We start from the raw sequence: 26115 nt of genomic DNA on the forward strand, positions 1-26115 counted from the left end.
GGTACCATACTCATGACTTTCCCTGGGGTGCTGTAGCAGTAATTCTATTACATTGGTTTGTTCTGGGACATGCTGCTGAGAGGTTCCAAAACAGTCCATCTGCCCTGTGCAGAGAGCTGTCAAACAAACTTGTTGAATTTGGACGTAAAAAGGAATTTTACATCCATATGTTGGTTTTGCATCCCAAATCTTGTGTTATAATAGTTTTGTTACAATGGTAATATATTGTTACGTGTTTTTAAGATGATTGGTTAATAACAGGGTGCAGTACATGTCATCTAGGATTTCTGTGCAGTCTGTGGAGAAAAAATAAGTTCAAATCTGCTTGCCTAAAGCGGGTGGAGTGGTTTTCTAAGTGCATTCACTACTCTCCATCTTCACCTTCCCTATTAATTATATAAGAGACACTGGACAATTAATTTTAGGTCCCCTGCCATAGTTGTTAGGGGAGATGTGTGCCACTATTGGTGGCCTTCTAGCCCCAAGTTTTTATGCACACATGGCATGGGAGCAGGAAGAGCTTTGCCACCCTGCTGCAGCCTCAGTCAGCACTGGGCCTGTCCGTTTGTTTTTCTCAACTGCCCAAACCCCAGGATGTGCTTTGCCCAGCTGTGCTCTGACTGCTTCTCCAGCCACTGGTTGTGTAGGCACCGCTGGATGGAGCAGGTGTGGGGAAACCATAAGGTAAAATGTCAAAAGATACCAAAAGAGACTTAGGCAAAGTTAGTGTTTAGAAGTAGGAGGGCAATTGTTCTTACTAGTTTTCCTAAGTGCTTGCAAGGTATTTCCTAAGTACTGGTGAGAATGACTGGCTTTGGATTTGCTCTAACACTTACTCAATTCTCAAAGACATTATAAATATATATTTAGAAATGGTTTCAAAACATTTATGGAGTGGCTTATTTGTGTTATACTGAAGGAGTGCTGAGTTTTTATAGATCCCTGTGGTAGTGGACACTTTGGTCAATTGCTTGCTGTGTTTTTCGGATACAATTTTAACAATTATAAATATACTGTTCTCATCTCTTTCATTTTCTTGTTTAGCTGTGCTTAGTTTGTTAGTTCTTTATAGTGTAAACAAATTCTTTGAGGTTAGCTAAGTAAATTGTGTGTTCTTTACAATGTCAGCCTCTAACCTTATATAAAATGTGGCTAGAATATTAATATCTGCTCCAGTTTTTAGGTATTTTGAGTTTTAAATGGTTGATGGTTTCTTCTGAGTTGTCTTTAAATAAACATAGTTACTCTTCAGTTGGTATTTGCATTTCAATTTTATCACAGTATTTAATTTGTCATATTTTTCAGAAGTATCGGAGTGTGTCAGTGGGGGCTGAAGAATATATTTATGAACAAACAAGGTATGGCATAAGCTTTGCAGTGCTTTGACTGGCATCAGGCAGGAATGTATTTGGGGGCCTGTGTCCACTTCCCACCCTTCCTTTCTTCACCCTGGGGGACCTGCTGTGCTCTGTTGATGCTGCCAAGCATCAGTCTCCCCTTATTCTCTTGCTCATGTTAGCTCTTGGATCTGACCAGTTTATATCTTCATCTATTGTCTTCCCTCAGCATTGCTTCAAACTCATAATTCCTCTGAAGCCCCCAACCCCTGCCCAAGATATGCAAGATGAAAACTGTTGAGAGGTTTCCCAGGTAAAAAAGTATAGCTTTGACAACCAGGTCATGAAAAGTTTTTTCAGGATGGCAGAATGCACAAGTCAAATGTCCAGGACAGTTGAAAAAACTTCAAGAAAAAGCTTCAAAAATTAAAATTTGAAAAGAATACTGTTCTGCCTAAGCACAGAAGAATATGTATGTAGCATGGGCAGACAATGCAGAGTCACTTATCTAGTAAAGACTGTAATCACTAGTTTTTAAACTGATGCTTTATTTCATACTTGTGAATGGTTCTGTTTATATCTGAGAGATTACTCTTACTTTAGAATCAGGAACATGCCTACGTAGCTTTTGTGGATTAGGTATATGTCTGTGACTGTGGTGAAGGTTCATTACAGCTTGATATATTTTTCTGAAGACTGTTAAAACAATCATTAACTGCAGTGAGCTCAGAACTGAGTCATTATATAGGCAGAAGATGTGAAACTGATATTTAGCCAAGGCTTACTACACTGAACATTTGTAAAATTGAATCCTGAAGCATTGGTAATGTTAACAATTCTCACACATTTAAGTCTTTCATGTCATATTAAGAATGAAACCTCTGAATGCACATTAAGAAAACTGCCAGGAAAGATGTTTTTAGTTTACCTGGAAATGGAAGGCTCCGAAATCAGAATTTCAGATTGAAAAAAGAAGTGGTGAATATGAAAGTAATTGGAAGCCTGCTGGAAGGTCTCTTAGTGACTACACAGGGGTTGAGACTCATGGTGAGGTTCAGAATAGTTTTATAATAATTCGAGTGACTGCAGTAAGTTTTAGGAGTGAGAGTAATCCTCCTGCTATAGGGCATGCTTTGCTTGCGAACTGGAAACAAGAAAACTCTCAAGTGGTACTACACAGAGGCTCCAAAATTGGCCAAGTGCAACGTGGCTGGGATTTACATTTTTTTTGACTGAAACATACAGAATGCCAGGAAACAGAAGACCAGTCCATGGCAGAGTGTAGGCAGTTCTGTTAAGGCATTGTGTGTGTCTGATCATTTAAGCCCTTCTCAGCACACATCCTCATTAGTTCTGTCTGGTGTGAGGTTTTGAGGCACATGTCCCAAGGCACTCAGTGTGCTTTGGTGTGTGTCATGAAGTGCTCTTGAGCACGCAACCTGCAGTCCCTGTGTGTGATGCTAAATCAAGGCTGTGCCTCTCCCTCTAATGGGTGATCCATCTGTAGGACCAGCGGTGCAGCAGGATGGATGCTGGTTCTGCAGCACTGGTGGTCTTGTTCTTCCAGACCACTCAGACAGGTGCTCACCTGCCAGTGTTGGCAGTGCCTCTGTTCCCCTTGCACACAGGACAGGGGGGCTGTACCAGCACACACCACAGTGGAGGGGACTGCAGTGCCTTTGTGCTGCTTTCCCATTGTGTGCAAGAGCATTCATGGTGGCAGCAGCTGCATTGTGTGGAAGCACCAGTGCTGCTGTGAGAGGGTTGGATACCTAGATGAGTGTTTATTACCTTAGTTTTGCTTTGATTTGTAACTTCTAAGCAACTAGAAAAATGACTGGATTTCATTTAATAAGCTAAGAAGCACTTGAAAGCTGTCTTCATTTGATTGAATGATTGCTATTAAACTGAATAATTGATACTAAGCTGTCTGAAACTCCTTTTGGATAGAAAGACTTGATCTGTTGGGTTTTTTCTACCTTCTCTTCAAGTAGGGACTTAAATGTAATTACTAGTTATATGTTTTATTGTAGTTTTTTTTTCCATTGCATAGTTAAAATATCTTTTGTTTTTTCTTTGTTTCTGTATTGCTATGGTAATACTATGATGATCCTATATTTGCCTGAAAGAGTATTTGCCTGAATTATCAAGTTAAGGATACACTGTTTTGGACCAACATATTCCTCCTTTTGGTTCTGCTCTGGCACTGCATAAATACTTTGCTGAATTAGAACTTTTGTGAAAGTGCTTCCACTGTATCTCCAGTTCATGAGAACCCTTTGCATTAAGGTTCCTGTGCAGTTTGAACTTTTTTTTAAGATCAACATTATTTTAATTTAGGAGAATGTGAGGAGCTGCAGGCATCATTTTTATTGGATTATTGTTCAAGCCCATTATTGGAGGTGGTAGCTGAAGAGGCTCAGTGAGAATTGTTTCCAGCTAACAGTTCACTAGTTAATGGAGACTTAACTTTTCAGTTTGAGAAGTGCTTTGAAGTTGGAAAGTTCTGTGAAGGAGGGTCTTTCTAAGATCTAAAATTTCAACACAAGAACTAACTGTTTTTCCCTGATGTTTTTTTCTTAAGGGAGGTTACTTGATTGAAAATAAAGCTAAATGTCGGCACTTCATTCCATCTAATTTTGAAGAGAAAGCTTATAAAACCCTTGATTTGCATGTTGTCTTTAAACAAATGAACTTACTGTCCCTTCTCTTTGTATTCCTTCTTTGAACTGTGCTGAAAGCAGCAGTTGGAATTTCCATTCTCTGTGTCTATCTTTTGTAATGTGTTTTATTCTGGTTGGTTTTTTTAAAAAAATATTTATTTCTCTTTCTGCAACACTTCTAAGTTTCAATGTCTGTGGTGTTGATGATTTCCTGCAGATCATACTGAATCCCCTCTTTGTGGAGTACACAGTCTTATAATTCATAATGCTTCCTTTCAGAGAAAGTACAGATATAGCCTTGGATCCAAGAAACTTCAGTCTAGATAGTTTTATGCTTGATTGTGGGATCTGATGAAGCTGAAAAAAGAAAGTTGCAATTTTAAATTGCCATGTGAGATATTCCCAGAATTTTGTTATTAGCTTCTTATGCCTTATACAATGCAATAATTACATAATGAAAGAGAAAAGGACAAAGTGATATGGATTTTGTGGGTGTTTCTCTCTTTGTCTTTTCAGCAGCACTTTCCAGTATACTCTAGAAGCTACCAAGTCCCTGCGTCAAAAGCAAGGGGAGGGACCCATGACCTACTTGAACAAAGGACAGTTCTATGCCATCACCCTGAGTGAGACGGGTGACAACAAATGCTTCCGGCATCCCATCAGCAAAGTCAGGGTATGGTCCCATTTCTTTCCTGGGTGGGAATGGAGCTTTGCAGATAGATATGGTTTTGGTTGATTGGCTTTTAGTTTTTTACTTGGGAGAAGGACAGAGCAAGCTTATTCTCATGCTCAGTGTAAAGATGGGAGAACACCTAATAGATGGTGGTAACAAATGTTTTGCTGTCCAGTTTTTTCAGAACGTGGTCTTATGAGTTAATGATAGCCTCAGTTTATGGTTTGACAGAAGGTTAATTACACAGATACTACACTTAACACTGGTTAACTTATGGCCATGATTAAAGCAAAGAAGTACAAGATCTGCCACATCTACTCTATAGTCCATCTTTACTTCATCAGCTGCTTTCCAGTGCATTTCAGAGAGAATGTGAAGAATTTAATCCATCCTTTGTGCCATAAATTTTAAGTAATTTTCATTGTACAAGTGTGAGCTTTCCCTTGACATTTACCCAGACGTGTAACAAAAGGAATGATTTGCATCATAGATTCTATGTGTAGAATTGTATTCTGTGTATTCAGCAACATCTACCTGGTGAATGGGTCTCCTCCTTGGTAATGTTTTTGAGTTAACAAATCCTAACCCAGTAACCTTGGAATGAACAATGAGCCCTGTAAATTTTACCCTGAAGCTGGCAGGGCTGCATATGTATGAGGCTGGAAAAATGTTTCCATCCAAATACATGAAGCTCTCTAAAAATGTTGTGACTTTAGTCAGAGGAACCAATGAAAGTCAATGTGAGCAGTGAATCAGACAACAACCTATATGTTTCTATCACACATGAAGTTTAGAGAGACTCTTCCTAAACAGAGGCAATGATTTGGAAACCTGAATTAGCAGTTAATTTTTAGCCTGGTTTCCCTGGGACATGAGGCTGTTGGCTGAATCTGATGGAAGACTTTTCTGTTGCTGTACAATCTCTTTCCCTGCCACCCATACCTTCCCATTTTGTGGTTCTAGCTCTAGCACTTGTAGAGCTGAAACAGAAGTCAGGAGGTCACTGGTCTGACTGAAAATCAGTCCTCTCATGTCTGGTTGAGTGCACTGCCACATGAGTTTTGAAGCTGTGGCAGCAGAAGGGTGGAAATTATAAAGGAGAGGTGACACCACATCCTTCTGAAGGATGTAGTTGACCGAGGATTGTGAAACCATGTGCAACTTTCACAATCGTCTTCTGTTTGCCCCTACTCAAGTGACTGTTGAATTTATTGCCAATTCAATCCAAAGCTAACAGAGGGGCAAGAGGTTTTGAAGGTATTAAACCTCTACAAGTTCCGTGTAAGTGGTTCATAAAAACATTAGTGCTGTCCTTGGTGGAAAAGCCAGTCTTCATGGCCACTTCTGGTTAGTGCATCAGCTGGCAAGCCCCACACACACGAGGTCCACCCAGTAGGTACAGGCATAACCCAGGACTCCTCCACAGCGTGTACTCCATGCCTCATGCCCATGGAGAGGCTAGATAGATGTGGAAGATGTGGTGATAGTGTTCAGCTTTTATAGGTGGAATGTAGAAGTTCACACAGAGTACATGGAGGGTTATGGTGGTGGCTGTGGGGGGGGGCACAGATGATGAATCAATTGTGATCCACCTCCTCGGCTTATAAAGCAACTTGGTAGTGACTTTTTTTGTGCTTAGTGTCTCAGGGTAAAAGTCAAACAGGATATTTTAAAGTGAAGTTTTTGTTCTCTGTGATTTATTTTCACTTAATTTTAATTGGTATGATCATTCTTTCATTGTTTTGTGTTGTTTTGCTTGCCTACTGCAGGACTTTTTCAAAAAGCCTATATTGCTTGTATAAAATTTTACATAAAAATTCACTCTGTTTCCTTTGAATCACAATTTAACAAAGCAAATTCAGAACATCAATTGAAAATCTTAACAAAATTCAGTAAATAGTTACACAGAATTTGTCATTAAATACGTATATGCAAGAGTCTTGCTCTCATAAAGGGTATTTGGACTGTATATACTAAATTGAAAATGTCTTGCCTTTAGCCAGTGAAGCTTTCTTTTTAAAACTAAGAATATGATTAAGTTTTATTTTGACTATAAAGAACATAACCCTGGGCCTAGCATTATTTTACAAGTACATTTCTTCTGTCCTGAGTCTTTAAGTACATTGTAGTATTAGACTGATTGAAACCCAATCTTCTACAATCCAAGTACTGGGAGAGGGTGGTGGCTGGATCAGAATTAGAGGCATATGGAGATTTTAATTTTTGTGTTCCTGACTATTAATTATTTTAACTATTGTGACTCTGGTGTTTTTTTCATAGAGTGTAGTCATGGTTGTCTTCAGTGAGGATAAAAACAGAGATGAACAGCTGAAATATTGGAAGTACTGGCATTCCCGGCAGCACACAGCTAAACAGAGAGTCCTTGACATTGGTGAGTGTAAGAACATCTCCAGATGTGTCAGGGAAGATTTCAGATATGGAAAGCCTTGCAGAGGAATATGGCATAAGATACTGGCAATGGCTTCTTGGTTCTACCACAGTTTTTGGCAATGGCACATTCCTGCTAGGACTGTGGGTTCTATGGAGCTGGATAGGGACCATGCAGAAGGAATGGTTCTCAGTGTTTGCACAGAAGAACTGCCCCTTGCATGTGTATTTAGTGGTGTACCACACTGGGAAATCAAGGTCTGCACCTCCTCAGGTGTGGCAGTGTCTGTTCCCTTTATTTTTCCAAGGGGTGATCCAGTCTTTGATCCAGCAAACAGTTACGTTAGCTAATTGATGTGGAATTGCAGCCTGAGAGTGCAGATGTCATCATTGTGGTGACTGCAAAGGAGTGTGCAGGATTCCTACACCCGTGGAGTTTGAGTCTTGTCAGTGTCAGCAGTGAGGGAGAAGCAAGCTCCACACCAGAGCGTGCTATCCTGAGAGACCTGTTTTACCCCTCATCCCATCTGAAGTATTTACAAGCCCATTTCAGCCCCAGCTGTCCTACCCGCATGCTCGGCAGATTTTAGCAGAGGAAGAGCACGTACTTGCTGCCAAGGAGCCTGAAGTTGAAGTCAGTGGCAGTGTCTAGACATCAAGCGCTTCTCCCCTCCCACGTGCAGTTTACACATGCAGCCATCTGCACGGATTCCAGTCAAAGGAGTCGGCAAGACCAAAGCACACAAAGTCTATCTTGTTTTGACCGCCTGAGGGAACCAAACCATTGAAAGGCAGGAATGAGAGGGGGCAGAGAGGGGGGATAAACCAAGGCAGGGTTACTTGTAGAGAAAATTTGGAGACTTCAGGGGGCGATTGAACTGGTGATCAGGGAATCTGTCCTCAGGTGGTCCTAACCACTGTGCTGCCTGTAGATTTTAAAATGCTGTAGTTTCCACTGAGGCCTGGTGTTATTTAAGGTCCGAGTGTATTTTGTCCAAGCAGCTCTTCCAGAATCTCCTCTCTGCCTCTTGTCTTATCGTTATTCTGGCTGAACTGTTTAATTAACTTCTTTCTTTGCTCCCTTCCTCTCACTTTCTCTTCTTGCCCATTAGGATACCTAACACAGTAAAACTGCCACCCCAGACCAAATGATTTTTATCATGACACATTAAAAGAAGAAATAGGCCACGTCACAGCACTTTCTGAAGGCTGCCTGTTTTTTTTGTGCTAGTCCCTACAAGCTTGTGGTGGTAATGCTCATACCTTTGAAAAGTATGTGCTGAGCAGCTCACTCCAGTGTAGTGCCAGCATCCTCTGACTCCATTGCACTTGTGGTGTCCTGGCACATTTCAGTTGCCTTACCCCAACAAGTTAACTTCTGACACATATTCTGTAAAACAGTGCTCTGCAAAATATGTGCTATGCATGAGCTGTGTGTTTACCTGTGCTAAAGTGAGTATCTCTTAATTTTCCATTAGTCTGAGGTGAAATAGCTCTGCGCTGACTTTTGAGGCACTCTGGTGCGTATTCTTTGTTTGCACTGCAAACATGAGCAAAGCACAGTGTAGTAAGACTTACTGATAGCACTTCTTGTCAGATATAAGAGCTGAAAGAGCATGGTTCACCTCAATTTTCAAAAAGAAAAAAAGACCTAAATGTTGCTCAGTAGTGTTTTCTTGAGAACAACTAGAATATAGCCTTAGGTCTTACAAGTATGGTATTTCTGAGGTACATTTCATTTTCTTTGTGACTTGCATTATGGCTTACTGGCTTATTAGGCCACAATGGCTCCCAATTATTTTTCCCATACAAATATCAAGCTGCATTTAACAAAATCTTGTGGTTTCATCATCAAATGATCTAACTGAGCAACTTAATCCAAATTTGAAGTTGACCCTGCTTGAACCAGATAACCTCCATGGGTGTCCTTTCCAAGCAAAATTATATTGAATGGCTCTATGAAGATTTCCCTTTACGTTAAAAATTCAGGTCCCTGAAGGAGTCCTCTAAATGCTGAGTTAATGTTTGAGTTAACAAGTTCCTTTGTTAACTATACAGGCCCTGTGTAGTTAACGAAGAAAATTAAGTGTCCATAACTCTGCATCACCTGTTCCATAGATGTTGCTCTTATTTTAATTTGATGTTCATAGCCTGTTAAACATCTGTGAATCCTTTTTAATTGTTTATGAATGCACTTTTAATCTAGAGCATGATGTGGTCCTTAGCAGGCAGAGAATCAAATTAATTTGGGATGCTCTAGTTGTGAGTTCCAGATGGGTTGGGGGACTGTGCTTGTGCTGCTTTCCATAGTGGCAGGGGTCTGTCTGCTTTCTGGCCTGCAGTTATATTCTGGACACCAGAGGAAATAGTGGCTTGCTCCTTCACTCCAGACATACAGGGGTCACTGTTTTAATTTGTTTTGTTTACTGGCTGGTGGACCTCTTGGGAGGAAGGATGCTGCAATGGATTAGGTGCAGTGACAGGTGTGTTGATATTAGTAAGGTAAGCAAGTACTTACATATATTCAAGTCCTTAGCACTTGAGGAATAAACCTGAGGACTTGACACTTATTAAGCAAGAAGGTAAGGTATTTTCCAAAGTTTAGGCTATGTACTGTAATGGATTTTTCTGAAGGAGTAAGGTGCATGATTACTTTTTTTTGGAGGAATAAGGGGAGCAGGGGGAAAACACCTGTATTTTCATAGTGCTGTGATATTGGATCACTAGCTTTTTCTTTTAAAATAATGTCAAATAAAGAATACAATACTTAATTGCAGTGGATATTGACTATTTAGAATAAGTGCAATAATTTGACATACTGGAACACGTTCAAATATGAAGAGTGGGTGTGGAAGCTTTGTGCTCCAAAGAAACTTGCCCTTGTTTTTTTTCAGGATAGTCTGTATTATTTATGTGCACAATACAAAAGTATTCCATGACATGTAATGCATTATTAGTGTTTAACATTAAAAACTTGCCATTGTTTAATATGCAATTTATGTAACAAAAGAGGAAGTAATTCCTGTGCAGCCTTTTTTTTGCATATTGAACAACCCTGATTTTTTTCCTCCTGGTAACTCACAGCAGGAGAAGAGGAAAAGTTGTAGTCATTCTAACAGCTTTCAAATATTGAGGTGTAAATGCTTTCTTAATCAACTGAGGATCCTTCTTGAATTGCCTGTAAATTGAGGGGGAATAGGATGCACTTCTGCTTTTTAACAGTGTCACATAATCACTCCATGAGATTTGTGTATGGCAATTCAAGTAGAGGCATGTGTTGAGAGAAGGGAAGGGTTGGTGGGATGTGAGGTTCTGACAGCCTTTTAAGACAAGAAAACAGGTGTCTCTAAGAGACATCTTGTTCATGCCTTTCTAAAGTGCACCTACACAGCACGCTCATATACAGCAGTCAGTTGCACGCAGCACTTTCTGGTGAATCATAAATTTAAGAGGTGGGTGGATGTGTGCGCATGCATATTAAACTACTTATGTGTCTTCTAATTCCTCTCATTTGCATTCCCACACTGAATTTAGATAGTGAAGCCAATGACTTCAATTTGAAAGGAGATCTGAGTTCAAGGTGGGAATGAAAAGCCTGCCTGCCCTCTCAAACACTTTGTTAATTTGCTACATCACCAAATATCTCGTGCTGTTCCTATGGTCTTTTTTACTGTATTCAAAATCATTCATGTGTCCCAGGGACACAATTTTATTTGTCCAGTGAGATGCCAGTGTTCTTGTGTTTCAAATGAGATAAAAGTATACTGATTCCCTGCCTCAAATGTGAAATAATTCTTCTTGCAGCAATCTTTTTTGTTATAAATTATTTTAAAGCAGTTATTACCTAGAAATTGATTTTTAGATACCAACAGTTTAGGCAAAGGGAATGTATATTGAAACCATTTGTGTGTCTCACAGAATATGAAAACCTCCTCTTTCTATAACTGATTACAAAGCTAAGAATCAGCATGCTTCTCAAGCACAGATTTGGGCAAACTTTAGATTAAGAGTGTAATCTCAGCCCTCTGGCACTGAGTCCAATTACAATCCTCAAGGGATTCGTAGGAAATGTTTTGTTCCGAGAGAGTTATTCCATTAACGTGAAGTTCCTTTAATCAAGCAGATATTACTTGGTAGTCTCTTAGTCTGTCATCAAAAAGAAGAAAATGTGTTAAACTGTCCAGCAAAGTGAGAGAAAAGCAGTGCTTGTTCCTCTGTTCCATTTTAAAGATGCCTTTCGATTTGTCTGTTTTACATAGTTTTCCATCCTTACTGTTTCTAGGGGAGGTTAGTCACCTTTGAAATCTTCCTCCCTTTTGCTTTTCATTCCTTCCAAAATGCTAATTTATTGATGATAATAATAACAGCACATGGGGAAGAAGTGAGAAGGTGCAGATTTTTGTCAGGCAAATTAAATTTTTGTTTGTTTGTTTGCTGTTTTAGTAGTGTTCATACTTTGGAAAAAGGATCTTTGTGATTTTGGTTCTTTGTGGGACATTTTTTGTTAGTTCGGATTTTTGGGAGCTTTCTGGTTTTGTTTTTAATAATATATAAATATGAATCCAGCATCCAGTGCAGTAATTCCAGTGAAAGTTGAAATGCACACTGATGATTTCCTCCAGTCAAAGCTCTTAGACTTTTGAAAAGCTTCTTTAGGATTTACCATGTTTTTTCTTAATATGAAGGTTTGAACAGTCCCTTTAAATGCTTCAGTAGTTTTCAGTTAATTTTCCAGTTTTGGCCATTCCTTGGCCAAGCTAATGAGTGCACTGACTCATTGCCAGTAAAGTCACACTTACTCCTTTTTGAGAGCCAGCAATATTTTGCAAGAACATTAGCTAGTGATATACTATGCATAAGACTCAGCTTGCATTATATTACCCCTTTGCAATTAGCATTATTCATAATTAATAATAAACAATACAAGAGGTAGTTTTGATGCACTAGACAACCCAGCTTAAGAAGCAAAGAAGTACTATGAGTTGTAAAACAGAAAGTTCAAATTTTTTCATGACTCTTTTGGTTTTTTTTCTTACAGCTGATTACAAGGAGAGTTTTAATACCATTGGAAATATTGAAGAAATTGCATTTAATGCTGTGTCCTTTACTTGGGATGTCAATGAGGAGGCAAAGGTAAGGAAAAGCCATGCAGATGGCATCCCTTTATAAGTACCATCCATTGTTAGGCACTGTTCCACTTTTCTCCTTTCTGACAAATAAGAGGGCTTATTGGTAGGTGCCTAGCCTGAGAAACAGTAAAAGATTTTTTTCCTATTTGCAAAGCCAGGTGTAAGACATAAGCTGAGTTTTTTCTTTCTCTAAATTATCAATTTTCTTTCTACCTACAAGCATCTCCAATAATCAATATTCTCTAAGTTAGACTATGCCTTCTTTTGTGTTGATGCCATTATTTTTTCTATTGTTACACAGACTGTTTTTGCAATTGGGAATGAATGTATTTTTGAGGACTGAGGCTTTTTTTTTTTTTTTTTAAACTTTTTTTAATGGTCAAGTACCCTCAGGCATGAGGTCTTTCATTCAGGAATGTGACTGTTAAGTGGACCTATAAACCAGGACATCAGAACACCTTAACTAGTTTCTTGCAGATAAGGTTGTACAAAGGCTGTCAGAGTGCTTCAACTGCATGGACTAGTGTGGGAGAAATGAAAAACTGCCGGTAATTATAAGAAGAAGTTGGCCCCCGGAAAGCAAACAACAAGGGAAATAGGCTGTGTAAAATGAGTGGGGGTAATGCAGTACTCTTGGGGATGTAAAGTTAATAAACAGCAAACACTGAGCTCGGCAAACTCCTGATAATGTTTTCATGTTGAATACAAAATGTCCAGTGATCAAGAAAAGCTATGAATCTTTCAAATACAAAAACATCTTCATGCACAATTGCCCACTGCATTTCTAGCAGCATTAGAGAGACTGCATCCTCAGAATGAGTCCCCTGACAACTTGTATTGAATGCTGAGTGGTAGCTTTAACACTCACTGTCCTGACACCTGACTGAAGGTGCTGTTTATAGTAACAGGGATTTGCATCTCTGATGCACACCTTTAAAAGGAATGACAATAGTTCTGAAAATCACCCAGCTCTTTCAAAAGCAGGCCTTGATAAACAGAGTTGTACTTGGCCCAGTTGCTAATGGCGCTGTATTTACTCATGTAGTGATTACATTTTCACCGTGCCAAATATTTCCCTATTATGTGTTTCCATTTCAAAATACAGCTGTAGGTTGTCCTCTGCAGTCACAACAGGCGACTGTTGTGTGTGTATGTGTGTGTGATCACTGTGCAAGCAAATACTGATTTGGGATCTCCAACACAGCAGTCTTTCTCAAGGACCTTTACAGGAGCACTACCAGAGCTAGCATATGGCAGTCTTGTCCCAGGGCTGGCAGTTCTCTAAGGCATTTGCAGCTCCAAGCTAGACTTAGCAAGACATCCATGTTGATCTAGGAACAAGGAAGTCACATCCACTAATGCCAGGTATTAACTTCGGACATTTTTTATAAACTGTTCACTTGGCTCTTGCTTTGGGTGCCAGAACATTAAGAACACAACTTTTGCGATGATCACTGGAAATCAAACAAGCTAAGATTTTAAAATAAAGACTCCTACTGGATTAAAAAAGCATTAGGAGTGAAATTTAAGCTGCTTGTATTTTTGCAGGAAATAGTTACTAAAATGCAAATTGGCTTATGCATATTTATTTTGGGGTATTACATATCTGATCTTTTAGGAGCTTGAACTGTAAATGTATTGATAAAAGAGGATTTATAACATGCTTTAGTGTTTGGCTATAAGCATAAATCAGATTGTACGTGAAAGCTTATCACCTTGTCTGCACTAAAGTGTTTCCCTCCCCACACACATTTATGTGTACATGCTTGCTCATGCTCTAAAGTGTAATACAGTAACTGGTTGTACTGGGTCTGGGGATTCCCATAGGATGCCCCTGCAGTGTTGGAAAGCTGTGGGTTCTGAGGCACGTCACTGAAGGCTGTTTTTTCTCCAACAATTACCTCATCCATGGGAGATGAAGAATTTCAAGGCATAATTAGACTCCCTTTTCCTAAGCTTTTTGAATTATGATCTTTCAACTGGCTCCATTGTTTCTGTTCAGTATTGTTTTCCATTTTCACCACAATTTCAAGATTAAAACTTAACCCCCTCAGAGACCCAAAAGCCTTTCTTTTTTTTTTTTTTTTTTTTTCCAAGTCAGATAAAAGTGGCACACAACAGTTCTTCTCAGGGCCTCTGAGCTAGGATGTGATGCAGTACTCTACTGGCCCTGGAAGAAGCAAAGAAAACAAACTTCTTTTTGGAAGTGCACTGGGGAGTGATGTGGAAAATCAAACAAGCAGTAGAAATCACCTAACCAAATATACATCTCTCCCCTGGGAAACTAAATCCCACATTTAGAAGACCTATCTTGAGCATCAGATTTCTCACTTTCCTACTTCACCTGGCTGGCAGCTAATTTAAAGCCATATTTTTTCCTCATTTGAAGTCACATAGAGCAGGCCTTCCCTTCAGGATGAGGGTATAAGAGAATGGGTGTGGCAGCCAGAATCTGCCAGCCACCAGTAAGCCTGCTAAGGGTTGGTAAGGCACCATCTCATGTGGGTCTTAATGGAATAAACAGGAATCCAGAGGGTACAGGCAGGGGCCTCTCCCTGTTGTCCCAGTAATGTCAGTGTCCATGCTTGGTGTGTCATCTTCCAACTGCTGCTTGGCACAATAAGTCAATGGAAATAGAATCTTGTACAGTGCATGTCAAGATGTGGAATAATCACACTATTGCTTTCTGCAGACTAAGGAAACAGTACCAGAGTCAGAAACACCACTCTGCTAGTGTTTTCTCTGCTATGCCTGGTTGACAGCAGCAGTCCCCTTGCCTTCTGGCAGAGCAGAGTTAGTCCTGGCACATCCTTACCCTTTTCTAGAATAACATCCTTTTTTTGCTGAGGCTGTTATCTAAAGGTCACTATGGGGCTTGTGTATCAGAGCAGGATCCAGGGAAATGAGGGGAAGGCTCTGCAGCCATGTAAAACTCAGTGCTTTCTTAAGACAAAAATATTGCTGTAAGGGAGCAGGAGTAGGAAGACAAGAACAGTTTTGTGCAATCCATCTTTGTTTCCCTCCTGTATTTAATTCTGTTATAAATATGTAACATTTATGGGTGAGGTGATTTGTTGTCTCCCTTTGATTGAACCCAAATGCTATGTTTGGTATTTTTAAGAGTTCTTTCAAAAAAAGATGAGGAAACAAACAACAATTAACAAGAACTGACTGACTTTTAAACTATCTTTTAAAAGTGTCTTTATAATATACTAGAAGCCACGTATTTGCCTTGCTGCCCTATAGAGAATTTGGCTGCAGCATCTGGCCAATTGACAAAGTTCTAGGGGAGGCTCTTGAACAGAGCTCAGCTTCATTTCTGAGAGACATTCATCTGTCTGCTTGCAGTATTAGTGCTGACAGAAGTTAGTTTGCAAGAAAGATGATTAAAGAGGCAGAATTTTCTTGATCAAAGGATAATATATTTGTCATAAACCATACCAGCTCCTTGAGATATGTCTTCTCTCTGGTATGTACTTGGTACATTTAAATTGGCTATGATGGTGTTACTTCTGAAACAATTAATATTTTATGGCAAGTACTTTTTAGCCTTAAAATCAAAGATATTACTTCAATCAACAGTTGCTAACAAAAAATTTCGCCTTAAAGAGACAATCAGTTTTCAGTGATATCAAGAGATTACAGATTTCTGCTAAGCACTGCAGCTTGGACATGCAATAAACAGACATGTTTGTGTTATTCAGGCAGGTGCTGGCAGATGAGCGAGATGATTTCAGTGAGTGCAGGAGTTGTGTGCAGAGCAGTTGTTGTGTATACTTGTGTGCAATCACTGTCCTGCTATATTTAACCAAAATGTAGATCTTTAATCCAAAGTATGCTGAAGCCCCTGGGAACCTTTCCAGTTATTTAATGAGTTTTGGCATAGCTCATACAGTAATAAGCTGTTTTCAAAGAGTGAGTGATTTGCAGGATTAGGTTCTTGGATATTGTGGACCAAAGTAAGCTCCAATTCCAGTGGGTACAATGGTAAAATCCAGCTTATAGAGCCGCACTATTTCTAGCAGTAATTGGTATTGTGACAATCCATATTTCTTAAAAGTTATTGTGATACTTAGGACAGGCTTTGACTAGTATAATTTTTTTTTTCTTAATCTTGAATTTCCTTCTCAAGTTACATCTAATTTAATTTAATTAGGAAGGAAATTAATGCCTTCTCTAAAAATGTAAAGGTTGAAGGAAAAGAGGCTTCATTTTGGGGAGTTAGTAGCAGAAATTCTGTAGGATTAGACTTTGCAGCTACTTTAATAAACTATGTCTGTATGTGCAAGTGTGCATATATATATATGAGTGTATATATAGATGTAAGACATGCACACACGTGTATATATTAGAGAAGAGTTAACCTGTGGTAGCACATAATGTTGAAATTCAGTGTATACAAATGGCTTGGTAAGTATGCATCTGGGATTCAAAGCAAATAGCATTTTTATGTAGTTGCCGGGGTGTGGTGTGGGTTGAGGAAGCTTCAAAAGAGTACTGTAAACATTAGCTGGAGACATTTGTATTGAAATAAAACAAAGGTCTTACCTTTGTGTGGGATTTATAAGGTAACGGCTGGTAGGAGAAACTATAAACCCACACTTTCTGTGTATACCAGGAATGATGGGATTGATGTTAGTCATTTGAGAGACGACTCATTTAACTCTTTGTTGTCGTTTAACTCTTTGTTGTTAGGGTCTGGAGGAAGGAACCTTTTAAAGCAGGCTTTTAAGAGACCCATCACCCAGGTTCTATGTATTGCCAGTATTCAGTAGAGAAATTGCTTTAAGTTTCTTATTTTGTGCTGTAATGCACTCTTCCCTCCCTTCTGCCCTTGGCAGTTTCTGAGACAATGGGAGCCAGAAATGTAAATAGTAATAAAAGGCTTGTATTAGAAGTTTCGTAACTGTAGAGCTTTAGTGTGTAAGCTGAGAGACCGCAGCAAGAGTCATGTTGGCTGAATTAAATGATTAAAAGGGAAATGCACTTCTGAGCCTTGCTTTCATTTAAGGCAGCTTACTGTGTTTGTGTCTTGTACATCCCTAATTATGATGCAGTATTTAACAAACAGTAATTTTCATAATAGCAGCCACACCGTGTAGAAGTGCCTTCCCCAAAAAGCAGAGTGCTTTTTCTAGACGTGCTCTTTAACAAACGGAAGAGTTGTCATTATATTATGCCACTTGTGAAACGTTCTCAGCACCAAATGTTTCTCCAAATTAGTATTTAATTGCCAATGGCATGCCTGAGCTGGACACTAGATGGGTGGAACTCCACCATTAATTGCTCTAATCTAAGATATGCTGACATTAAAAAAAAGAAAAAAAAAATCACTATAATGACAATTATACAGTGTGTTCCAGATAGCAAAATATTGCTAAAATCCAGTTTGTGCAGGAAAAGAAAAACGTTGTATCTGAATTTGGGTACAATCATAGTCACTTTTATTAATATAGCCCTAAGACAAGTGTAGACAGGGCTTGGGAGGGAAATAGTGATTTCTCTTCCTGCTACTGTAATATCTACTTAACTCTACATTTTCTAACCATGTTAATTCTACTATGCAAAAGACCACAGCAAAGGAGATCTTAAATCTGGGTATCTTCTAAGAGAAGCAGAGCAGCACTCCTTTTCATGGTTGCCCATGGAGCTGTTTTGGCCCTTGTCTCGTTGAGAGTAGGAGTACATGCATTACGGGAGCTGGGAAGAGGGGGAAGGTGAGTGTTGCAAAAGGCAAAGCAGGCTCTGCTTGGAGAAGTGGCTGAAATCAGTGCTGCTCAGAGCAGGTCACTGCTTTGGGGAAGTGGTTTCTGGTCAGACCAGGGGAGAGAGAAGGGTATTGTCCTGATGTTTCTCCGGGTCCTCTTCACCATAGCAGCCTGCTTCACTGGTGCAAAGACATGCAAAGAAAAAAAGGAGCCTAAAATAAATAACAGAACCTATGTCCACTTCCCTTTCCCTCTATACACCCCCACGTTTCCAAGTCCCAAAGTCAGTGTGGTGCTTTACAGGAAAGATAATAGAGCATTGCATGAAGACAGAAAATTTCCCCAGTATGAATGATCTGTGTTAATTCGAATCCATCTGTCTATCTGTGAGGTGCAAATGATATGACAGCGTAGTACACTTCATGTGCATGAATGTACAGTCATTGCTCCTCAGAGAGATCCTGATTTATTACAGTGTCAGGACAAGATATTGAGTCTTACAGCATCTATCTATTATTCATGCTGAATAATCTATTGTTGCTGTATGGGGACTCTTGAAACTGTAAAGTCTGTCTTCCCCAGCCGCTCCTACTCTGCTCTGTGATTGTGGAGGCAGTGAAAGAAATGACACAGTGTATGTAGCTGATTAAGGTGGGGTAAGATCTGTTTTTGCTTCTCAGCTGAGTGTGTAGCAAGGGTGGGAGATATACAAACTACTAGGTAGATGCAAAGCCTGCATGTCTTCTCACGTTTGAACCTACATTTTAGAAAATCCCTGTGCAGAAGTATGGGCTAAAATACAGGGAGACCAGATTCTGTTTTATGCCAGACTTCGTTGCACTGCTGTGTGTTCACACACACTTTAAACCACTGTCCTGACACTATAAATGATTCTGTAGGCAAATGAAAATTCAGGCTGTCATATTTCAAAGGCGTATTCGCTATGTCTACACTTATCTTTGGGCCTGGAGGAGATCAACTTGTAATTTGAAACAGAAATAACACTATCAGCTTCAAAATCAGAGTTTCACCTAGGGCCTTTCCCTGCCTCCTTCTTCTCTCCGCAGTTAAAGTTCAACTATTTCATTTGTAAATGCAGCTCTGTGATACAATCAGAAGCAGAGAGGTGGGGCCATTAGCTCAGTCAGGCAAACAAGCTGCTCTGGCTCCATCATAAAGACCCTGGCTGTAACGTTAACTTCTGCCAGGAGGGCAGAGTATCCCCCACCAGCCCTGCCTGGAGCCCTTCTTCATTCTCAGCTGGCTTTCTTAGGGATGTTGCATACTGGTCACTCACACTGTTGGTTTATTTTCCGTGTTTGTGGAACGGAGGGGGAGGAGGGGGGATGTCCTTCACTCTCTTCCTTCAGGAATTCTCCCAGACCCCAGGAGCCTCCTGCCTTCTCCTCTGCTCGGTGATGTGTGCATCAGGTCTGTTTGAGAGACCAGTTTGAGATCTCTTCTTTCCTGAGTGTCTCCTTATTCTTCTGGGGCAGGTTTCAATTCACATTCTCCTGGTTCAGAAGATACGTACTGCCAATTCTCTCAGTCCTTTTCCTCGGTTCACTTTTGGGGTTTTGTTTTGTTTGGTGTTTTGTTGTTGCTATTTAAACTAAGGGAAAGTGAAAAGTAGAATCAGGTTAATACACAATTGCCTCAAATTATTATGTAATGCACATATTCCTCACTGGACTGAAAATTAGATTTTTAATCTAATTTCATCTCTTTTGTGCACGCCATCCTGACTGAAAACTATCAGTGATATTTCAGTTCATAGTGCTTGCTTTACATCAGAATAGTCCTTGGAAGACTGGTGGTGGGAGAGCCTTCTCCCAGGCCCTGTACAGATAACACACACCTTGTCCCATGGTGCTAGTTGAGTTAAAGAGGGAGATGATCAGTGGCTATCGAGTTGTAAGCTTTTCTTGTAGAAGGAGAGCAAGAGATGGATTTCTGAAGCATAGGCAAGCAGGGGACTTGCTAGCTCAGTTGATTAAAGCATGATATTAATAATGCCAATGTTGTGGGTTCCATCCCTGGATGGGCCATTCACTTTAAGAGCCAGACCCGATGGTGCTTCTGAGTGCCTTCCAGCTCAGGCGATTCTGTGACTCTCTGAATGCAGGGTCAACTTATGCGGATGCTTTGTAACAAAGAGAACTTCTGAGAAGAGGTAGGGAGTAGTTTTATGAATATTTGAGAAATTCCTTCCAAAAATTCACTCTGTTTGAAAGACAGGGTGAGATGCATCTTTAAAACTGAGGAAAGACGGTGAAGGGCCCTTGAAGTGAAACACGGAAGTATCTATTGATGGGATGGAGAAAGTACTAGTGTTGATGAGAGTGTGAAGAAAATTAAAAAAAAAAACCAACAAAAACCAGTAGCGTTTATCTTTGTCCCCCTGAATTTGAATTAGCTGCCAGATGAACAAGCCATACCTAAGGCAGCTAGAGTAGGTGAAGCAAGATGATCTGTATTAACAAAGAGTGCAAACATACAGAGCAGGGTTGTAGAGTGGAACAAGTAAGGGCTAAAGACCTGACATCCACATGAGGCACATTTTAGGAGATTTTATCTCAGATTATCTTTAGTCAGTTCCCATGAACGAAGCAACTGTGAACAGCTGGAGGATCTGAGGAGTGCTCCTGGAGTCTTTCTGGTCTGGCTCTTCCAGAAAGAATCCAGTTCATGTATTCTGAGTTCTGGTGTGAATCGAAGCAGGGTAAGTTGGTACAGCCAAATGATTCACCTCAAATGTGAGCTTCTGATCCAAACTGAAGTACCAATATATGGCTTTCAAGTTTGTCCTTCTTCCCAGCACGGGAGTGCCTTTGCTGGACAGAAGTGGAGGAGAAATGTGTAAATTGCTGGAGCATGTATCATAGCTCATAGAATTAAAATATTTTTATTTTCCTATTTCTTGTCATGTATTTCCAGAAGTTTAATTGTTGTTTGCACCACATTTTAAAAAGTAATCTCTCTGGCACACAGATTTTCATCACAGTGAATTGCTTGAGCACAGACTTCTCCTCACAAAAAGGAGTAAAAGGACTTCCTTTGATGATTCAGATCGATACTTACAGCTACAACAACCGCAGCAATAAACCCATCCACCGAGCCTACTGCCAGATCAAGGTTTTTTGTGACAAGGTAAGTGGCAAGCATAGTTACTATGGATGAAGGAGGAATCTTGTTAGGCAGTTTATTGTTGCTGTATTTTAGACCTAATTAAATGTTTCTTTCCTTAAAGGATTGTATTTCATCATAACATTTGGAACAGCTGTATCACAAATCTAACTGATTATCATGTAATTGTTTTACTGTTTTGCAGCCTTTTTGGCCCTGATTCCTCAGCTTGTGGGCAATAGTTGGACTGTTTAAGGACAGCATGTTATAGGTCATGATTCTGGAATTTCAAAAAAGTAATAGTGCAAATGCAAATATCTCTATTTGGAAGGTCAGTGCTGATCACAGGCTCACATAAGTGGCAGTCTGCTGATGTAATCCCTTCTAACTCTTACAGCCAGGATAGGTAGCAGGTAAACTTCATGTCAGTTTCTCTGACGGAAAAATGAACTTTTCGGTGAGGGTCTGCTAAGCTCCCTTTTATGATGCAGTGGAAAATAGCAAATTCCAGTGACACAGCTGATGGGTTTTCCCCCTGCTTTGCATATAGTTATTTTAGAAGCTCTTTTGTTGCTAGGATTTTCTTATCAAAAGTAAAATACAAAAAAATATTATCCATTCCCATTTTGTAATTCAGTAACTATTTTTTGTGTATATTCACACTCTCTTTAGTAAAATTTTGGTTTTTGCTATAGGTATGACTGCTCCTGTGTGGAAACTAGTACTATGTTTCTGCATCTAGACATAGATCACTCCTGAATGAATTACAGTATCATGGTCAGCTGGGTATATCACCAGATGGAAACTGTTGGTCAGAAATGTCAGTAATGATTCTTAAAGGAGAGTGTGACCACTTTTCAGTTTTGTTTAGCGTCTGCCAGCTGATGACTTTCTCCATGCTGAGAAAGATCTTTTGTAGGGGAGCTGATGCCTGGATTCTAGTCAAGGTTCAGGGATTCAGGAGCCTACATCTATTTAAGTGACTTGGAAATTTATCCAAATTAGTCTTGCCATCCTACTATGGGAATAGAAAGACAAAAGGCCATGCCCCAGGCAAAACCTAACATTAACTTTTTAATGGAAAGGGTAAGAGTTCAACTGTTTCAGGTCTCTGTGTTTCTGCTCCTTCCCCCTTTTCAGTTCATTCCCTTGTTGCTGTCTTGACAACGAGATCTTGAGGGCTAATCAGTCAGCTGTGTTAGTGGAGGAAAATCTTTGGAAGTAATGAATGTAAATGTATGCACTGAGGTCTTCTTGCAGCCAAAGTGCTATGCTTTTAATTGTAACTTTGAATGTCAAATATTGAGAGATTTGAAGCTACAGCTGGATGTTAAAAGCTCAGTAAATATCAAAGTAACAAGTTGTTTTCATCTACCTGTTTCTGAAGTGCAATTAGAAAATTTGAATTATTTTAAAAAAGGAAGGAAATTCAGAGCACAAACTCATCACGGGTGACCTCTAGATACAACTGGTGGAGATTTTGAATAATAGATGTTCATTGCACCTATTGGCTTAATTGGAGCTTCAGCTATCCAGACTAGAAAGCAGGAAGTGAATGTTGAGTCTACTAATCAAAACTGTCTCAAAGCAGAAGGAAAGATCACAGGGGTGGTTAAAGTGTTATGCATATCAAAAATGTATTGGAAGTGGGAACTGAAGGGCTCAAGGGTATTGATATTAGGCTCTATATCTGTTAAATCTAAATGTAGACACACATGTAGAGCTTTTTAAGTTAATGCGGGTGTGAAATGAGAATGAGAATTATCAAGGTTAATTCACATGACAGTTTGTGCTAATTGGTACTTGGTAAGAGACTTGCTTCTCCCCAGACTCATGCTGCTGTATCTTTACCAACATCCCTTTGTCACAGGGCTTTTGTAAGTAAATAAACATTTGGAGAATTTCCACTTGCTGGTGGCACTGGGAGAGTTCATCGTGCTCAGAGGAAGGTAGCTGGTGTGGCTGGGTATCCTCATCTTTCCAAGATGTCAAAATAAACCCCTGGCTCTGGTTAAGGTGGTGCTAAATGGTTCAGTTTCTCTTGCTAGCCTGTGACTCTCCCTCCAGTGACATGGACAAAGCTTGCTGCCTCTTTGGGAAAGACCATGAAACTGAGACTGTTATTTATTGCCCACCTCCTTGTCATGATGAATTGAAGAGATACTACAGGAACATTAAACAAACCCCAGCAAACATATAATGATCTTTATAAATTCTGAAAGTGTGAACTGCTCTGTTATGCCCCAATCTGACAGACTCAAAGAGAAGCTGATGAGAAAAGTACCTGATTTATTGCAATCACCTGGACTAGTGGAACTGCACAGTAAATTCCTCCTGCCTAAGTATGAAGTGTTTTTCATTTTGGAACATGGAAGAAAAAATGTTTCTGTGCCTGAGGTGTTATTGCAAATGTTTCTTTCTGCAATGGTGGTGCCTCTTTAGGACCAGTGGGTGTATTTGTATATTCACTTAGATAAATCACAGGTGAAGGTGTCCAGTTTTTAAGAACATTCGTTGACAAATTAATGTCTTGTAGCTGCAACACAGCATAGCTGTTGTGGAAAGAGTTATGTTTGAAGAAATAAAACTGCATTTAGCTAAGTGGTAGATATTATATATATTAGTATTTATTCTGGCAATTCCTTGATTTTAGTATTAGTTTACATGTAAACTAGAGAACAACACCAACTCACATCCAGCATGTGCTTTGTGACATAAATGTATGGAGATAAATGCTTCAAAGGCTGTAAATGTTACTTAAGAAATCTAATTTTACCATTCTCTCTATTTGTTTTCCAATCTTTTGTCCATTTTTGTTTTTCAGTAGGCAATCTTCAAAGCATTTGTTACAGACCACATCTTTTCTCAGTGCTAATTCTCTGCCCTTGCAGTCTTTTTATCATGTGCAAATCACTGATGCTGCATTATAAGAATATATAATTTTTATTCCTTAAGTAGGTTGTCAGGGAAACTTGCTACCAGGGCTATTTATATTTATATATTGCATGATGCTTTAGCCACTGTGTATGAAAAAACTGGGACTTCAGAGCTACTTGATTTTCTATACTTGATTATCTTTGCCGAAAAGAAGCAGAAGTTGGCAAATACCATAACATTGATCCAAAATAAAATAAATTAATCCAGTTTTCTTTAACCTGAAAAAATGTTCACATGAATATTTACAGTTCTTGCATCCTTGTTTTTGGAGTAGAACACCATAGAGAAAATGGACTATCATAGACTATTGAGCAACTCCAATTGCATATCAATCTTCAGCTTTGGAGAGAAGAAGGCTGATGTCTATGTGCCTGCCCAATGCTTTAGCCTGGAACTAGAAGCAAGTGTACATATGAGCATCAGAGTGGTGATGGGAATGGTCTTTATGAGAGCAAGGGCTTTGTCAGGCTGGAGCTAGAATGCAAAACTTAAGTTTAAATGAGTTGAAGCATTAGAAAGAAAATACTTTGAATCAGCTGAAATTCATAGGCTGCATTTTGTTCATGATTAGTTGCAGTAGTACTCCATGCATTTATACAAGATATCAGTGGAAAAATTAAGAACTCATTTCATTATTTCACTGGCCACAGCATAGTTTATAGTCCCCTGTAAGAGGGTTATTTCTTCTGTCCTGAAGTGATGTGCAAACCGTAGTTTTTTAGGTATGTGTCAGATGGCTCAGCTGTCAAAACTATGCTGCAGAAATGCTCTAGTATGCAAAGATCATTTTGTGGTCTCATCCCTGTGACAGTGACATCCATCCTGTAGGCTTGGCTGGCCCCTGCCATGTGCCATGACTGTTGCTCCAAGCTCAAAAGGGCTGGTAGGTAATTTTATGAGTATTGCAGTTGCCACATTTGTCAAGTGGCTATGGCACAAATAAACACTGTTGGATGGGAATGACTTCCCAGCTCAGGAATTGCCTGCACTCCAGAGATCTTTGGGCATGTTGCCTTGAATGAATGAACGAAGAGAAAGTTGTGAAGTGTCACCAAGTTTATGGTTAGAAAGCATATTACAGAAAATCAGTGAAACATATATTTTTTTATTATGTAAGAAAGGCTGAGTCCCCCTCAGTTTCTGTTTTCCTGAGAGGAAACTCACACTTCCTGCCATGTATGAAATATTTTGGTGGTTCATCCCGTTCCCTGTGAGCAGCAGAGTGGCAGGTAGGGCTGTGGCCACCTGGCAGAGCCCTTTGTGCAGCACAGGTTTCCCAGGATGTGCTTTTTGCCAAAAAGTGGCTGTGATGTGTATTTTTACTCCTTCCTTAAAAAGAACAGGTGGCTTTAAAGGTTACAAATGTACCTCTAGAAACAATTTTGATAAGTGCATAACTTTGAATCCCTTGGCTTCTGTGGTTGAGGTTGGTGAGTGACAACTGTACTGGCACCTGGTCTGGAGGCAGTGTTTCTGTTTGACGCATTAATGTTTTCCTAAAGAGCTATTTCTTCCTCCAGCTCTTTCAGCCTCTGGAAATCTACTGATAGATCGCAGCCAGGAGCACATCTTTGTTCCTTGCACTCTTTTTAAACTTGGTGCATTGACTCATGCATGAATTTTGCCATCTTGAGTGGGTATTTTTTGCTTTCCTTACTTCTCTCCCTTCCCTTTCTATTCAAGAAACTTCTAATTTTAATTTGGAAAAAAAATCGGTAATCTTGCATGCCAACTGTCTGGGAGCATATGGATCTTCATTACCCTTCACAATGTGATAGTATTATTTATAAAGTAAATTAGGAGAACTTCAAAGGAGATGTTGCTGCTTTTTATGTCAATAACAAATTTTATTTTTTAAACTTGTTGAGAGTATATTTACATAACAGAAGCCTGAAGCTTCCCAGGAGTTCCTGGTGCCTAATAGGGCAGTGCTACATTGCTTTCCTATTTCTGGAGAGCTTCTCCCAGTTTGAAATGCCTGCATTTTTCTGTAAGAACCCTTGCAATGCTGGCAAGCTGTCAGCACAACCTTTTTGGACTGTCAGTTCTCTAAGGCTCTGCACATCTGGCTGCAGTGGAGCAATGCCACTCCCAGACAAAGTGGGTGGAGGAGAGTTTAGGGAAGACCTCAGCACAGACATTATGTAAAATGAT

The 26115-nt window shown here is 39.7% G+C and overlaps 1 protein-coding gene across 1 annotated transcript in view; it reads left to right on the forward strand.

Annotated features, from left to right (window-relative positions):
* The window catches only part of GRHL2 (grainyhead like transcription factor 2), a 53982-nt gene that overhangs the window by 11070 nt on the left and 16797 nt on the right, over nucleotides 1-26115 (forward strand). The window contains exons 5-9 of the mRNA XM_088163770.1: nucleotides 1306-1358; nucleotides 4517-4673; nucleotides 6954-7065; nucleotides 12100-12194; nucleotides 20890-21048. Of these exons, the coding sequence (XP_088019896.1) occupies nucleotides 1306-1358; nucleotides 4517-4673; nucleotides 6954-7065; nucleotides 12100-12194; nucleotides 20890-21048 (576 nt within the window). The remainder of the gene's footprint in view (nucleotides 1-1305; nucleotides 1359-4516; nucleotides 4674-6953; nucleotides 7066-12099; nucleotides 12195-20889; nucleotides 21049-26115) is intronic.

Source organism: Sturnus vulgaris, chromosome 1 (genome assembly GCF_052056855.1).
Source record: "Sturnus vulgaris isolate bStuVul1 chromosome 1, bStuVul1.hap1, whole genome shotgun sequence".
NCBI classification, from domain to species: Eukaryota; Metazoa; Chordata; class Aves; order Passeriformes; family Sturnidae; genus Sturnus; species Sturnus vulgaris.